Here is a 17,920-nt window from a genome sequence, read left to right as displayed (position 1 = left end):
CAATGAGGCCTTGGGTGGATCCGAGGAAAGGTGCTGGGTGACTGCTGCCCTCCCAGAAACCCGTGAGGGACGCGTTCGCCCCTTCCCCACAAGCGGGCTCCCCGCCTCACCGCCCCTCTGGGCTCGGCCAGCGCGGTGGCCGCTTGTGACAAACATGGCCACGCGCTCTTCCCGCCGCTGTGGCGGCCACGCGCCGCCTTCCTGCTTCCTCCCTATTGGTCCACCGCGCCGGTAGCAACAGCGACAAATATATCCTGCCGTCCCCTGATTGGTTGCCGCCTCCCGCCGAGCCGTAGCAACAGCGGAGCGGGCGCGCGCGGCGACCGTTGGCGGCCCGCGCGGGGTGGGGCGGGGCAGCGAGCGCGGCCGCCTGGGCTGAGGGAGCCTCAGGGCTCTGCGGGAGAGGGGAGGAAAGTAACTCTTCCGAGGTAGGAGGCAGCTACACCCGGCACTGCTGCTGCTGCTGAGGGTAGGCGAAAGGTACCGCGAACCCAGCCACGCTGCGTAAAATCCATTTTCTAGGTGTTTGCGCTGTGGTGGTGAAGAGCTGCGTCTTCTGCGGCCTGTGGTGGAAAGAAAACAAGGCGCTGCCGTGTGCCAAATAGCGAAACGGCTTTCATGCAGAAGCAGCAGCCCGGTAGCAAAATTTACACTGGATCTTGATAGATTTTTGTATGAGTTCCCAAATAAGGTACTTTAATTCTCACCCCTAATGATATGTCATGTCACTGCAATTACTATGATTTAGCTAGTCAATGGTATGTGATACATGTGGATGAAAGCCAGGGTGGTTACGTTTCCCTGCTGTTGATGTATTGGAGTAAAGAGGAATGATGCCTCTCTTACAATGAGACATATTTCAGCTCCTTTCAAATATTTAGTGCTGTTCCCTGCCAGGGAAGATGATAAAGATTACTCCACCTGTATAGAAATTTTAGGTACCTGTCATTCAAAATTAAGTAGATTATTTTCTAAGAAAACAACCCATGCTAGGGAGTGCAGGTATTTAGGTTTTGGAAATAACTGACCTTTGTTCTACCATCTTAACAATGCCAGTGTCCTAAGGCCTTGTAAGCTTTTTAATAGTTCAAGAACAGAGTTGTTTTGACTTTTTAATTAAAAAGAAGAGGATCAATTCAGAATTCTTAAGGAGTGCTAGAATTACAAGTGTCTTTCCCGAACTTAAATCTGAAAAAGGCTTTGCAGCTAAAGCAGAATTAAAGCTTTTTCTCTTGCACTTCACTTGATGAATTTCATTTCCAAATTTGGCACAGTTGTTCTTTGGAGGACAATTGCATTTTCTAGGTCATTTCCCAGATGAAATAACTTATTACTTTTCTGGAAACTTACGTTAGATAATTCAAAGCTTGATAAGTGAAATCCAGCAAATTAAAAAGTATTTCTCTTTAAGAGGTGTAAAGTTAAGTGGTTGAAGTACAGTATATTCTGGCCCACTAGCATCTTTACCCTGTGCCACCTGGATATTGAATCTGCACAAAACACTTTTGAGGAGGTAATTGCATTTGGACGAGAATTTGCAAGCTGTGCCTATGGATGATCTCACAGGACTTGACAATGCTGAGTCACAGGTGACTGAGCAGGGTTCAGAGGTAGGCTGCTGCTTCCCCATCCATGAGCTAGAACAGATGGGATGCATAGCTGTGCAGTAGAGGAAGAGATCAAGTGAATCTCTGCTGAATGCCAGTGATGTTTACTTAGCATTTGGCCTTCTCTGCCTGTGCTGCTAGGTGGAATTAGTCATTGAAGGACTGCGTAGTGGAGTTCTTCATACTGTATTCACATTGGGCTAATATTTGAATTGTTCAGTTTGTGTCCTAGCTTGTTCTCATTTCCTAGGTGTGATTTGCATCCAGTCATGTTCTGGTTTCCCTACCCTACCATATGTAGCAAGCTCTGGATGTGTTTATGTTGTTCTTCCTTGGAGCTGTATTTAGAAGCACTCTGAGCATGTGGGTGACCTGCCCTGAGCTGAATGTGCTGTACCTGCTGTTGTCATTCCTCCTCCTCAACATGGCATGGCCTATCAAAGGAAGGAGCTTGCCCTAGATAGAAAAAAGAAAGCCATTTTTATCTCAAAATGCATATAAGGGCCCAAAGAATAGTACTTACATGTGTTAATTGATCACAGAGAGGGGATGAAAATCTAGGAGCACTTTCAGAAGTTCTGTTCCTTAGCTGTCTGAGAGGGACACTTTCCCAGTAGGCAGGCAGCTGTATTTCCCAGCAGTGCTGCTAGAGGCAGCTTTCCTCTTGGCAGTTCGACAGACAGGCCTAAGACTCACAAGGTCAGAGACTGAGCTGTTGCTCAGAATCGGTAGTTCTAAGTTAGAAGTGTGGTACAAAAATGGCTGTATGGAGGACCTGCATGGCAGCTGCCGGTGAAAAACTACTCTGAACTAATCCACTACAGTGCTAGAGAGGATTAATGATATGAGAAGCAGCTTTCCCTGCTTTCAGTCCCATTGTCGGTTCCGCTAGCTATCACAGTTACTGAACAGGCACATCAGAGGCCCACTTGGGACAAACATTAGGAGGTACAACTTCAAGGCCAGTATTTTGCAGTTTCTTGTTCTGGATGCCTGGCCCGACTTGCTCAGGGCCTCATTTTCAGAGGAAATGAGCACTTATGCAGCAACTCAAGTAGGGCACCCAGAATAAGAGGCTGCTTTTGAAAATGTTGGCAAAGGCATTTTGTTTTATCTCTGCACTTCATTAGTCTTATCCCCAAAGTCTTTCATGTTATGTTCTACAGTGAAAGGTCATTGTTCCAGATCAATCATTTTCAGTGGGATTTAATCCAGTTCTAAGTCAAACTAATCCATTTTGGTAAAGTTTGAAGAGCAGTAAAAATTCATTTGTTAGGACAGATCTGGGCTTGTTTTTTAACTGTGTCTGCTGATGCTGAGTCCTTAATTGTATACACCTAGCATGAGGTGTCTTAGGGCTGGTTCCAGAAGTGCTGGACATCTAAATTCTGATCTTATCTGTAGACTGCAAATGCTCAGCACCTCTGAAAAACCCTGGAGTTTAGTAGGATTGAGGTTTTTTTTGTTCTTTTTTAAATTTTTTTTTTTACTTTCAGTATTATCATAGGTTGGGGTTTTTTTCCTCTTACACATAGAGTCTTTTTTCAATATGGTGCTCTGGTGACAGCTGCTGATAAGCAGGCTTTTTCATGTTTTCCTGTTTATGCTTGTGAATTCTGGTTACTTTCCTTTGATTGCATACAGAATAAAAACACATTCTTATATCTGGGCAGGACTAGCAAACACTGTGGTCTGAAGCAGCTCCTGAAGAGTTAAAGCTGCTTTCAATTAGCTACTGTGTTCTTGCCACTTAAAGAAACCCCCACAACTGAGCATGCTTCACAACCTCCTGTGCATATCCCTGAATCATTCTGGCAAGTAAAAATACTGCCATAATCTTTTATTCAGACATAGGACTTACTCTTCACTGGACTCTGAAATGAGCAAGTGCTTGAAAATAGCACATTTTGCCAGAGAGTTCTGGGGATTTATCAACTCATGTCTGCACAGGATTTTGAACATGCAAAAGGCTACTGTGTGTGAATGCTGAGTGGTATTAAATATACTGCAGTGATCCCAAATAGGTTTCAGTATATGGACCTAACCTTTCCCATGAGGGAGCAAGAGCTTCCTAAGTTTTGTACAAATGACTGCCCTTTTGTTTTGAAGATATTCCCATGAGCAGCACTCAGGCAGTATAATCTTTCTCCCTTCATTCTAGGTTTTACCTTTGAGTTATGAGGGAGGTTCTGTGAGAATGATTCAAGATATAATATGAAATTGAAGTATGACAAAGAGTAGAATATTTTCACACACACTGTGACAGCCTAGAGGGTTCTGTTGCTCGTTAAACTGTGGTGTATGGTTTGGCTAGAAATATATCATTGAAATTATAGTCCCTCGTGGTTTGGGAAAGAATCATCACACTTCAGCTACACCCACTCCTATCTCGTGCTCTGATCATGTCATTGGTTACACCACCTTTCCTCCCTGATGCGCATTTATCTCACTTTACTGGGGGGATGTGCTGCCAGGATTCTAACAACAAAAATTATAGATAGTCCTAAGCCTGCGAAAGAACCTGTCCTTACAGCACTATCTGAGCATCATGCCCCATGTAAGTGCCAGTCACAGTATTTCCAAGATCAGATGCCCACAGACTCTCCATCTCTCTTTCTCTAGCATACTCATCTCTACTTCTTTTGCTGTGATGTGGAAGCTGCTTAACCTCCCCCATCGATTGGTAGTTGCTTCTGTTCTCTCTCTCTTTTTCTGTGTCTTGTCCCCCAGACTTCTATCATTTAGCAGCTCCCTAAATAAAACATTTCCTTGCTGCAGAAAAGGGAGGGAAGATCGTTTGCTCCATGGATGAGGAGGATGTTAGTGGCAGGGACTCTGTAGTGCCACTGCTTTAGTTCCTTAAGTCTCAGGAAGAGTGCTGCAAAAGGTGCGTGATCCCTCACTGTTACCAGGACAACTAAAGGGGGAGGCTTTCCACCATGGGGAAAGGCTGGGAATGGCATGGGGTAGTTTCCTTGCGGTATTTCCTCTTCGCCAGTGTACCTTCTGGCTCCGTCCCCTCAGCTAAACGTCAGCACTGGGGAGACGCCCTCTGAGACCACTTTGGTGTCCCCAGTGCCCCTGTGTGGAGCCGAACAGTGAACTAGAATGGCATTTCAGCAGGGAGCTATTTGTGGAACATAGGTGCTGTCCAATAACCAGATATGCCTGCGGAGCAGAGCCACTGCCTTAGGTCATAGTGCAATTTTCAGTACCATAAGTTTCTCCATCTACAAATTCTTGCTGGGTGTGGTCACTTTACCAACAACTCTCAGTCCTGCCTCATGAGAGCAGCATTTCTGAGCTCCTGCCTGAGCTTTGCTGGGAATCGCGGAGCTCTGTAACGTCATGCGTGATGCCTGGCATCTGAGCTTGGCAGGCGAACCACAGTTAGGCAGTGTTTTGCACCCCATTCAGCACTCTAGTAAAAGGTCTGCTGAAATTTCCATTTCCTTTCCATTTTTATTTTTAAGACATTGTAACTTGGCTTATAAATATTGTAGCAGATTAAAACTCATTGTTTGAGCTCTAATTTCATTTTATTTGTACCTCTGTAGATCCGTGGAGCCACTGTTATGGCTGAAGATCGAGAGCACTAGGCACTGTACGCACAGGAGAATATAGGTACTCTCCCACAGACCTTATATGTGTGAAATGCAATGTCTTCACTTTCTTTAGGTTGCAGTTGGGCTGTACAAATGCTGCATACAAGGTTGACTTATTTTAGCACCTTTCCTTGCAACTGTTGGATTTAGACAGGTATCTGATTTTAGAGCAATGAGGGTACGTATCACCTTGCAGATTCAAGGTTAAGAATTTTTGAGATGCTTTAGGCTGAGAAATAGCCATTATACAGAAGCTTCAATTAAAAAAACCAAAAGCATTTAATAAGAATTTTTTTGTGCGTGTGTAAATATATCCACATATATTTGGCAGATTAATTAATGCAGATTGTCTGGTTGAGTGGGTGAATAACTGGTTTTAAAAATACTTTGTAATCTGTTTCCCTTGGGAGAACTGCTGTACGAGACTAGAAAGCTTTTAGTAGACCCTAAAAAATTTTCAGAACCATTGGAACACTTTGCAGACTGACTAATCCCTACTAAGCAGTTACTACAACTGCAGTTTCCAAACTGGAGAAGTGCATTGGGCATTTTGGGTCAGCCCATCTCTCACTAGTCTTGCATAAATGCTAGATACATTAAAATCTGTATTTTTACATTGAGTCGTACCTTTTCAGGAACATGTTCCTGCTGTCTATAGATAAAACTTCATCCTAGGTAAAATCAGTATGAGTTTTGCATTAATGATGATAATGAATTAGACTGATACTTGGGATCCATTCTGTTAAGATTTTATATGTCACTGACTTTTCTCAGAAACAATGAAAATAAAATCCCATTAGGAAGGAGGCACCGTTCACCTTGCTGGTGTGTACGTACAACTGTGTGCTTCACAGTACTGCAAAGAGCTGTTTCCTGAATGTTCTGGCAATCAGTTTGTAACTTACGTGTAATTTTTATCTTTCATGCTTTATTATGGATAATTACCATTTATTCTTGTCATAATATTTATTTATGTCCTTCAAAAAAATTAGCAATATTCATCTCTTCCCTTTTAAAGCTAAATGCAGTGTTCATTTTAAATGATGTTAGGGCTTAATGCACAAAAGCCAGCAACGTCAGAGTTAAGGCTGAAATCTTTTGGCTGACACAATGGACTGGATTTACTGGATGGCAGCAGTGCAGGAGCGCTGAGGGTAGTGGGAGAACAGTGTGTGTCGTGAGTGAGACCGGCCTCGGCCCGGCCTCCAGTGTGTGCTAACACGCTTGCTTGCTTTCCTCCTCTTCGGGGGTGAGAGCAGATGTGAGCTTAAATTGATACACGTGCTGTGGTCAGTGGCCCTGACGCTGAACTGTCTGACGGTGAGCAAGTCTTTCACTCAGATGTACAGCAGCTCCCTGTACATCCAGAGGTGTTTAAACGCTGGCTGTGGGTTGAACAGAAAAAGTTAATCTCTGATTTATCGTAAAAGAGGAGTAGCATGGATGCAGCCACCGGCAGCAGCGGTGTCATTTGTGCAATGCTTTTCCTTTGAGATGATTTTTAGGCAGGGCTGGTGCCCTGTCAATTTATGTAAGAGGAGCTCGACTGTTACAAATTAAAATAGGTAGTAAAATTGAATGTAGGTGCATCTCTTAGGCGAGGTAGCCAAACTGGTCCGTGCCTACCACCCCCACCGGTAGGAACGTTTCGGAGCAGCTGGGATACGAGATACACTTATTTCGCTGGAAGGAGACACAACTGTGTAAATACTGCAGGACAAAGCTGGCGCTGGAAGGCCGTGGTAGCACAAAGCCGTAATGGCGCAGAGCAGGGTCGGACACGTGAAGGCGGTGCGTCGTTCCACACCGAGCGCAACACGCGCGGCAGCCGGGCTCCACCGGCTTCCCTGGGCGAGGCGCCTACCGGGGGTCGGTGCCGGCGGCTCTGCGCCGTGTCACCGGACGTAGGCGGGGGAGGCGAGGCGGTGGACGGTGGCGGAGCCCGTCCTGAGGCATTTCCACGTCCGGCGGGGCGCGGGGGAGCAGCCCCGGCCCGGCCCGGCTCCGCAATGCCCGCGCCCACCGCCCACCTCCACCTTTGCAGCAGTAAAATGCAGCACTCGCAGCGCGCATGCGCCTCCCCCCAGCCGGCGCCCCGGGATAGCTATTTATAGCAAGTGACGTCACCTAGAAATAGAACGCGGGGGAGCAGCGCCCCCTCCCCTCCCCTGCAGTCCCCTCAACTCCGCCCCCTCGTTGCCTTCCTAGCGCGCAGGCGCAGGCGGCGGCAGCAGCGCGAGGCTCCGAGCCGGGCTGGAGAGGAGAGGCGCGAGCTGCACACGCCGCGGAGGGGACGCAGCGAGCGCGCGGTTGCCCGCCCTGCTGCGGTCCGTGAGCGCGAGGCGCCAACCGTCGCCTGGCACGCGCGGCCGGCGGGTGAGCGGCGGCTGAGGCGAGCCCAACGGTCGCTGAGGGAGCGAGCGGGGCGAGCGTGAGGTGGCGGCTCCGTTTAGGTTCCCTACTCGCACCGCCCGCGCGTTTCGAGGCGCAGATCCCCGCCCCCCCCATCCTCTCTCTCCGAGGGGCGCAGAGTGCCCAGCCCAGCAGCCACCACGGAAGCGGCTATGGGGGACCGAGAGCAGCTGCTGCAGCGAGCCCGCCTGGCCGAGCAGGCGGAGAGATACGACGACATGGCCTCGGCCATGAAGTCGGTGAGTGGGGCTGGTAGCGTGGCGGCCGTGGGTCGTACCCGGGGAGGAGTGTGTAGGTTGGGTGGTGGCGGGGGAGGGAGGGAAAGGAAGTCCGGGCTGGTCCGAGGCGGAGTTGGGTCCCGGGGAGGATGCGAGCCGCCAGGTCCCACCCGTCGCGGTGAAGAAAGGAGGGCGGGAGCAAGAGCCAGACCATCCCGCCAGGACCACCTCGCCGCCGTGCGGGGCGGTGCCCGTTACTACCTGCCTCGGGGAGAGACGAGACGGCCAGTAGCCAGTCCCAACCGGACCTCGATCCCCCTTTTCTTTTCAATTTTATTTTCTTCCTCCCTCGTTTTCCTTCATTCTCTCGTATAACGACTCCCTTGCAGCCCTCCCGCTCCCTTGGCTGTTCCTGCCCTGGAGGTGTGGCTGTCCCCATGCCCTCCTCTCGCCTCTCTCCCCCACCCCCGCCAATCCGGCGCGCAGTGCAGCAGTTTGAATACTGCCCGCCTCTCTCCTCGTCGCGGCGGGAACGCAGTGGATTCTTTCTCTGGCTCCTGCTCGAGATGGGGTCCATCCTCGCGCACCGCCCCCCCCCCCCCCCGGCTTCTTGGGGGCCAGCGGTGGGGATGACGGGTTTGACCTTGGGGTGCGTCTCCCCTTCTAGGGGAGTCTGGGACAGGCAAGCGGTTGGGGGTGCTGGTCGGGTGGGGTGGCCGGGAGGGGCGGGGGGTGTCTGGGGAAACGGCGCACGGCAAGAGGACCCCCTTCCTTTTCTAGACGTTTCTTTTTCTCGCCGTAAAAGGCACGAATAGAGGCCTCACCCACAGACATCAACGCTCTGACTCAAAGGTGGTATGGTAGTTGCATCCGGGTATAACAGCTACCCAGTGCACAGAGAGCGTTTCCCAAGCTTTAACGTTGCCTTTTTGCCTTTTCTTTGTAGGGCAACAAATTCTCAGTGTGTTCCTTATCCAGTTGAATACTGACATGTGTTTAAACAATAAGTTACAGTTGCAACTCGGCTCCTTTCAGAACCAAGCAATGAAAATTACTTGTACTGACCTGTCTGTACTGATACATAATAAAATTGCAGAATGATCAAACTTACTATGTCTAGTCCCTTTTTTAAAACCAGTATTCGTATAATCTGAAATTTAAGGGTAATGTTAATGCCAGTAAATGCTTAGCAGTGTCTTTGCTGTATCTGATTACAATTGTTCTTGCCGATCTGTCCTTTGTGAACACCAAAGGCCCCAAGAGGAATCAAGTTTCCCTTGAGAGTACTGCTGTTTAAAGACACAATATTATTTTAGTTTGGAAGAGCAGCTTCAAATGGACTTGACATTTTTGTTCTAAGAATCAATCCATTTGGTCGTGTTCAGGGGCTGTGATGTATGTCACATCCCTTAAATGAGGGCAGTAAAGAGACACTTAAATTTTGCTGCTCTTGTTCACTTTTGCTTTTGTGTCATAATAATTACTACAACCAATCCAGTTCTAAAGTGGCAATACTTATGAGTATCTCAATATCAGAGGCATTAGACATTAAAATAAGCTGTATTTTAATGATATCGCTAGAATTTTCAATGCATATAATGTTGCAGTAACAGCTGTTTCTCTCTCAAATCTTTCAATTGCTAATTCTAAAAGATGAACCTGAGAAACCACTGACATCCACTGCTGCTCTAGAAGGCTGTATTTCTAGCTGTAGTTTCTAGATAGCTTTTTATTTTTCCAAATATTGCTGAACTGGCTCCCTGAACATGTGTGAAACAAACAGAACACAGTTGCTATGCTTCAGGAAATATGTAAATAAAGTATATATAACTAGTGCGTATGTCCAGTTGTCTCTTTAAACTGTCCTAATTACTATGCAATTTTCATTCATCTTAGAGTCACGGTTTTCTCATCTGTACTGCTACTTTTGCTCTCAAATAAGTTGTATAGTGATGAGCTGCTTTAATTGGGAGCTTGAGAACACCTTGTGAAGGAGCAGAGTATTGGGCATTTATGAAATGTTACATTATAGATACTTTAAAAATATAAAAAGTAAAGCCAAATTTTAAAGGCAACAGTTTCCTTATTTTAGGCTGTTCATACACTGTTGCATGCCTATAATGTAGCATCTCTTGGTTACTTGGCTTTCACAGGTGTTCACTCTAACATGGTAATTTCCAGAATGCTCTTCAGTGTTTGAAGTTGATTTTGTAGGTCTGAGCATAAGCTCCTATGAAACGTTGTTATGTGGGCTGTCTGTTCTGACAGCCAATATTTCCTTCTATTTCAGTGATTGTATGTAACAGCTATTAAGAGAACTTTTTATTCATATAGAATAACATTCAAATAATCTTCTCGCACTCAGAGATGTTAGACTTCCTTCAACAGGAGATCAGTGATCTAACTCGGGTGTCTATTCTCAAAGCAGGATATCTTGATTTGAAAAGTTTCTTTTAAAAATCTCTGAATTTAACATCTGATGGTTTTCAAAGGTGCTATATGAAACTAGTGCGCTTCCAGTGTAAATAGAAATCTGGATGATTAATTTCCATTCTAGGTATTTATCACCAAACTTTTACAATACACAATATAGCCAACAGCCTGATAGTTACTCCTAAAACATAAAGTAACAAAGATGACTTTAGCCAAAGCATGATTTTTGAGACTGACACTGAAGGAAGAAAAAGTATGACAAAACTGCCATATCAGCTGTCAGTATAAAGCTGGAGAAACACTAATTTTTCAGTCCTGTCAGCCCCTCCTTTTAAAGAAAAGCCAGATGGAAGTAGCAATTGTAGCTTAAATAAGGAAACTACTGCTCAACAATATGTTTGGGTTTTTTGTTGCTGTTAAAATTTTTCTTGGAAGAATTCTAGTATTTTGGCTTATAATGTGTAGACAGGAGAGGAAAATGAAACTTTCACTTAGTTTGCTCTTTTAAATTAATGAGTTTAGTTTACTTTTTTCTAGCCAAAATTATTTTAATAGAAAATACAATCATATGTAAGTGTGCCTCTACTAAATGGCATTCTTCTAAGGGGTGTGGCATTCTCATTGCATTAAATGCTGCTCCAAGATTCCAGCTATTTGAAATAACCCTACATGGTAGGTAATAAATGACTTCTCAACACACTGGGGAAAGATATGCTTTTAGTGTAAGTGTTAAAGGTTCTCACTTGATGGAATGCACACTCTAGCATCTTGAGAATACAGCATTGGGTACCTTTGGTTTTAGATCATTCCAGAAATAGGTTAAACGTTTTAGCTGTATAAAACCGTAGTATTTCAGACAGTATTAATCCTAATACGTAGTGCTTAGGACCTCTTAATTTATGTTGCTTTTCTAGTATAGCTACATAATGGGTAGAGAGTAATTTACACTTTAAAATTGGTGAGATGAATCTGAGTTGTGTGAGATGTTTAATTTTAAAATTAGTTGTGTGTGAAATACTACTCAGCATGAAATAAATTTAAGTCTTGGAATGCTCTAAAGTTTTTTAAGCAAAATAGCTTGAGGTTCTAGTTTAATTTGTAGGCTTTATCTGTGTACATAAATGGACTCAAAAATTTGAGATGTTCCATATTTTTAGTATTGTATCACCAAGTTCTTCACATCAGTGTCTGGTTTTGGGTTAATGAAATATGTGTGTGTAGGAGGGGGAATGAGATGCCTTTAATGTAAACAATATCCTCCACTGCTGTGAGATTACTTCCTTACTGTGGTTTTATACAGTAAATCTAGCTCTAGAACTTCCAATGCTTGATATAAAACACTGAAGCCACATGATGCAAGAAACTGATCTGGTTTAAATTCATTAGTCTGGTTTCTATTTGTTCAAAAATTATGAACTGTATAACTTTGTATCAGGAGAGTTTTAATAATTAAACCTGACTTTATACTGGCTCGGGTACAGTCATTTTTGCAGCAGCTCTCTAAGAACTGGCTCTAGCTGTGACTTACATGCTCTGGCTAACAAAACAGAAGTATAATCACACACATTCAGTTGACCTGGGTCAAATTCTACTAGGTAATCCGACAGTGCATCATAGATCTGCTATCAGTTGTGGAACCTTCACTTTGGTGTGTTTTCCATGTGAAAGTAACTCAGCTTGGTGTGGCCTATGAGCTGATACAGTATTGTCTCTTATATCTTGTATTCTTGGTACAAAAAGCAGACTGTCAGTCTGAATGAAAACTGCTAGCAGATGATAGCCTGTGTGTTCAACTGCATCATCTGGCTCAGGGCTGAAAATAACTCCAACCTTAGGTGTGAGAGAGAGGGGGGTGTTAATGTAAGGAAAGTATAGAGTAACATCTGAGTAAGTAAATGCTACATTGAAGTCATACTACTTCATGGATTTTCATCTTTTAAGTGCTTCTGTTTTTCCTAACAGCCATTATAAGAAAGTATGTCTACATCTAAAATGTGAAAGTAAATTATTGCAGTCCAAGATCTTTTCTGTTAAGGAAAGGCTATAGGTAGAGTGGAAGATAGAAAGAAATACATTTCTGTCAGCATTTCAAATTTTCTTTTTCTCTACATCGTCCCCACACGTGAAGAGAAACATGTCTGTTTTTATCTACTTTGCTAATGTATCGGAAATAGATAAAAGAGTAGATAGCTCCATAAAAGTCACATGCTTTCCTTTGAGTCTAGTTTTTTGTAATATAGCTGTTCCACCAGGGAGGTAGATGTGATTTTTAGATACATCTACATAGAGTATCAGCATTTTTTATCTAGGATGGGGAATGATTTGCCATGGACTTGAGCCGATAGTAGTTGCTGATTCTCCAAGATACTTCAGTAACTTCTCATACAACTTAAAGCTAGTAAACATCTCCTAAACATGTTGAATTAGCTTCTCTGTTAATTTTTCCTTTTTACTTTAAGGAATGGTTTCAAGGTGAGTTTGAGTCAGTCAGGGGAATATTAAATTATATAGCAGTCTAGTGATGATCTGGAATAGTCTCTTAATGAAGTTCTTTAATCTTATCTCTTAGATACTTTCATGTTTTGATTAAGAGGTTAACATTCTTTTTCCATGCATTAACAACTGTTCTGCAGTTAGTCCTGAGAGATGGCTTTTTTCCTGGGCTTTTTTTGTTGTGCTTTACGTGAATGTATCTTGAGTATTCCCTGCTATTTCTCAATCTTGCTATGTTAGGATACATTCGGTTAGTCTGGTGCTTATTGGGAGTTTTAGCAAACTTACTCAGCCCAAGCGGATGCAACAGCTAAACCTTAACTTGCTGGTCTAAATATAGTATGAAGATGCTTCCGAAAGTTACACTGCATTTTAGATTGTACTGTAGACCTACTTTTAATACTGAATGTTGAGTAAAAACCAGCCAAGATTACCCGAGTTCATGCTAGACTTTACAAGATCCTCCCTCTATTAATGTGAACTTCAGAAATTTCTGCAAATATGCGGTTTATCAACACTTGCATTGAATTTTGATTGTGATTAGGGAAGGTGGGAGGGCTTTTCAGGTGTAGGTTATCTGCAATTGCAATGGCTCCTGTGCAAGTGGACTTTATAAATATTTTTCAGGGCAGGTGTTGTGATGCATTTTCTGCAGCTAAAAATGAATAACGCCAAAAGAGAGACAATAGACCAGAAAAAAACCTGGTATATTCTTTCAAGGCTAGTGGTATTCCTGTATTTTGTCTCTTGTGACAAACTGGATGAAATTTGAAAACTGATTAGTTTATCTCCCCTTAAGTAAATACACCAGCTATATAGCATAGTGAAAAATTCAGGTTTAGTACTCAAAAAATTTTTGGTGGTTCCCAGGACATTTGTTATGTACTGTAAAAGGCCATTTTGGTGTTTTGAATACACAGAAGACACCTGTCACTAAAAGTTTATATTAGTCATAAGGAGGTGGAAGAAATAATTATAACAAGGTTTAGGATGATGGCATATCTTTTTTTGGTTATTGAATACTTAAATACCAGCATACAGTAGGATATTTAGTTTGAAGCAGAGGGAAAGGGATGAACATGAAGGTAGCAGTTAGCTGAGGGTAAAGAACAGAGGTGGTAAGTGGAAGATGAGGTGAAAAATGGAGGTGATGATGTATGAGGTGAAGAATTAGGATAATTGTGGTTGCAGTCTTCTTGTAGCTTTAATTTCTTTTGTATGGAGTCTGGACTGCAAAGCCAAGAGATGGTATTTCTGTTACCATTGTCCTGTCCCACTAAGTCTCATCGTCAGTTATTTTTGTGTCTTGTGTGCTTTTCCATACTCAGTTGTTATTTTTGTGGGTAATATAGCTAAGTAGTATATTAACAGATCACAATGTTTTTCTTTTTTTTAATACTGCAAAGATAATGAAGGCAGGTGGGGAAAAAATTGATTTATTTGTGTGGTTAAATGATAAGTTTAAGTTTTAGCAAAACATTACTGACTCCTTTAGATCAACCACTGTGTTTGAGAATTTGCAGTGAACTTTCAAGCTAAGTCCTCCAGGAGTGCAGGAATGACCAAGTGATTATTAATCTTCTTTGGTGGATTTCTTTATTCTTGTAAAAGAAAGTGCTGTCCTAATAGATTGTAGGGAATAAAAAGCTCTTAGCCTTTACACCTTGAGGGAGTTAATACTAGAGAAGACGATATAGGTGGGTCATAGTAGAGATTGTTGAAGGAGGTATTGTTGGGAGGATGATTGGAAGCTGTGAAGAAGGTTATGAAGGTGTCATTAGAGTTGATTCCTGTGCGTTTCACCCTCTGTAGATTGTCTCTAATTGTATTAGGCCAGGCAGAGCAGTGTCTTTTGGGAGTTTGGGTTCCTGAGCTGTGGGGAAAAGGCATTTTGGAGATGAAACTAATTGACTTCGAATATTTTAAGAGCAAAACCTAAATTTGAAAGTAAGCTCTCTCTTAATGTAACAGTTATAATTCATAGAAATTATTTTTTAGACTTGGAACAATCCACATTTATTGGATGGTTCACTGGCTGCACCAGCAATCTCAGAATAGTGTAAATATTTGTGACTTGATTATTTGTAGTAAGTATTTGGTTGTGAACCTTCTGATGCCTGTCAAGCAGTGTAAATATGCACATTTTAAAAGAAATAGTTAATGATTTTGGCAGTGTCTGAGCAAGGACAAGTTTACTTTCACACCAAAGTATGTATCCTTAGAATTCTCGTGACTTCTTTTAATGCAGTTAATGCAGTACACTTAAAAGTGGTGGAGTTACATTTTTCATCCTAATTCCTGTGAGTTTAATTTCATGTTTGTAAATTTGCAGAAGTAGAACAACTTAAAGTGATTAGAAGTCTGATAGGTTTTATTCCCTAAATTAACACAGCAAGTGAAATAGGCCTAAATACAGTATTAGAAGTATTATCCTTGCTCTATCTCAGCTTTTTGTAGTAGGAATTTGGAGTTGATCATGGCTTTTTTTTCTCGATTTTCTGTTCTATTTCTCTGCAGTTGCTTTCACGTCCTATCCCTGAAATTTGTCTGCAGCCACCAGTTAGCAAAAATCAGGATAACTTTTGTATTACACTGTATAATTGCTCACTAAGTGACTGAAAGATACTATGAAACACTAATTCCATTTGTACTTAGCAGAGCTTAATCATAATGACTACAGCGCTTCCATCTCTGCTGTTGAATGAAAGAAAGCAGCAGGGGAAAGAAAGGCAAGAACTGCACCAGTTTCCAGTGTTTGTGCTGTGTTCCAGATTCATAAAACTGGTATTCTAGGTGCATTTAAATTCATCACTAAGTGTTTAGTCTGCATAATTACAGCAGACTTCCTAAAAAACCTGAGCCTTCCTTCTGTGAATGCTTCTCCATTACACAAGGCTGACTCACTTTTGTTCAGTGACTGTGCTTTGCAATGGCTTCTAAATACCCATTCTGTTACAACAGAACTGTGGGGTTTTCACTCATTTAAGTCTTGGCTGCAGAAACAGTTTTAAACTTTCAACGTTGCAAAGTGACTCCTGTCTAGGAGGAATTTTGGGATCTAGAAGGAGTTTTGAATCTTGCACTTAAGGGTGGAAGTATTGAAGGAAGTTTGCGTGCTCTTCTCTAAGACAAACCCTTTAAATTTTATCTTTGTCTGTATTTTCAGGTAACTGAGCTGAATGAGCCTCTCTCGAATGAGGATAGGAACCTGCTGTCTGTAGCCTACAAGAATGTAGTTGGAGCTAGACGATCTTCCTGGCGTGTCATCAGCAGCATAGAGCAGAAGACTATGGCAGATGGGAATGAGAAGAAGCTGGAGAAGGTTAAAGCCTATAGGGAGAAGATAGAAAAGGAGCTTGAGACAGTCTGCAATGATGTTTTGGCTCTCCTAGATAAATACTTGATCAAGAACTGCAATGACTTCCAGTATGAGAGCAAGGTCTTTTATCTGAAAATGAAAGGGGATTACTACCGCTATTTGGCAGAAGTTGCTGCTGGAGAGAAGAAGAACAGTGTTGTGGAAGCCTCAGAAGCTGCCTATAAAGAGGCTTTTGAAATCAGCAAAGAGCATATGCAGCCCACTCACCCAATTAGGCTTGGGCTGGCACTCAATTTCTCAGTGTTCTACTATGAAATCCAGAATGCTCCTGAGCAGGCCTGCCTTTTAGCCAAACAAGCCTTTGATGATGCCATAGCAGAGCTGGACACACTAAATGAGGATTCCTACAAGGACTCCACTCTCATCATGCAGTTACTTCGAGACAACCTCACTCTGTGGACGAGTGATCAGCAAGATGAAGAAGCAGGAGAGGGCAATAATTAAAGAGCTTTCCTCCGATCCCTCTTTCATCCACTTCACCATCCCCATCATCACCAATATTTCCTTGCCACAGTCACACTAAATATCTAGTGCTAAGCATATCTGTATTGTACAGCTGTTCAGATCTGCTGTCCACTTTATCAAGAAGCAGTTTCAGATGAGTCTTCGTGGGCATTGATGGATTGATTGGTTTATTGGCCCTATTTATCTTAGTTGCACTTGAGCAGTGCAGAAAGGTGCATAGTAAAGGAGGCATTTTTAGTTTGCCTGTTGATTGGAAAATATGGGAAAGAATAATGGAAAGTGATTGAAGATAATTATATTCCAGTTAAATTTTTTTCCATTTGAAATGAGCTGACAGTTCTGTTAAGCAGTACATTTTGTGCATGCAAAGTAAATTAGCCACCCCAAATTTTTTCAATGAGAACAGTTAAGCTGATGTGAAATGACAACCCTGTTCATCAGTTTACAATAAACTGTTTGAAATGTGCAGTTTCAGTAGCAATTTTTTTTTTGCCTCTAACTTATGTGCACAGTTTCTTTTAATGCAGTGCATCTACCTAAGAGTTTTGATACTTGTAACCTTTTGCAGTTGTTTTGAAGAATCCTGAATTTATTTTTTGTAAACTCTTTGGCTGTTTAGTTGTCTGTGTATTCTGACAACACTATGTCAATATTAGCCCATGTTAAGATGGATGACTGAGATGCCAGACTTCTAAATTAAATGTTTTGGAATTAAATGAATAAAATAAAATGCTGCTTCGGGGATGTTATCTCTACATAAGCTGTCCTGTCTTTTGTTCAGAGCAGAGATTGAGTTACCTAACACATCACTGATGGGTTAAAACATATTTAATCAAAAGTTTAATGAGAAGTTGCATCACATGCTCAACAAACAAAAAAACCCAGTATGCTGAAAAGAAGGGAAAAAAAAAACCTAAAGAAAAAAAAAAACACAAAACCCAAAACCACCCACAGCCATCTAGAATGTGATACTGCTCACCTGTGTTAAAGTGGAGTTTCCAAAGGTGGTATATTTAGTTATTTGCTTGGTAGAGCAGTTGTCATGCAGTTCTACTCAGGAGCTGAAGAGTTGTAAAGACCATTACTTGTCATACCAATGTAGGGCCTTGTATTTGCTTCTGTCCACTGTAACTTCTAAACTTGTTTTTCTGAAGTGCTGACCACCAAATCACCTTTACACATGAAAATCCCAGTAACTCTTTCATATTTACCTGCTGCAACAGAAGCAGTATTTGTTCTTAAAGAATTCCTCTCTATTTTAGCTAACTTAAAGTCTAGTCCCCAAGCTTATGTTGTTGTTTTTGTGTT

At 42.6% G+C, this 17,920-nt stretch overlaps 1 protein-coding gene and 1 long non-coding RNA gene across 2 annotated transcripts; both read left to right on the top strand.

Annotated features, from left to right (window-relative positions):
• Nucleotides 1-7,421: 7,421 nt before the first annotated feature.
• YWHAH (tyrosine 3-monooxygenase/tryptophan 5-monooxygenase activation protein eta) lies at nt 7,422-17,361 on the top strand. The gene is made up of 2 exons (XM_052796776.1): nt 7,422-7,863; nt 15,935-17,361. Exons 1-2 carry the CDS (start codon nt 7,777-7,779, stop codon nt 16,589-16,591), a joined length of 744 nt encoding a protein of 247 aa, XP_052652736.1. The 5' UTR covers nt 7,422-7,776; the 3' UTR covers nt 16,592-17,361.
• Nucleotides 7,871-8,948, top strand: LOC128145932 (uncharacterized). The gene is made up of 2 exons (XR_008236620.1): nt 7,871-8,694; nt 8,789-8,948. It is a non-coding gene; the product is annotated as an uncharacterized LOC128145932 (long non-coding RNA).
• Nucleotides 17,362-17,920: the final 559 nt, after the last annotated feature.

This window comes from Harpia harpyja, chromosome 9 (genome assembly GCF_026419915.1).
Source record: "Harpia harpyja isolate bHarHar1 chromosome 9, bHarHar1 primary haplotype, whole genome shotgun sequence".
In the NCBI taxonomy this organism is placed as follows: Eukaryota; Metazoa; Chordata; class Aves; order Accipitriformes; family Accipitridae; genus Harpia; species Harpia harpyja.
Note: the sequence above shows the minus strand (reverse complement) of the source record. Positions and strands in the feature narration are given on the sequence as shown.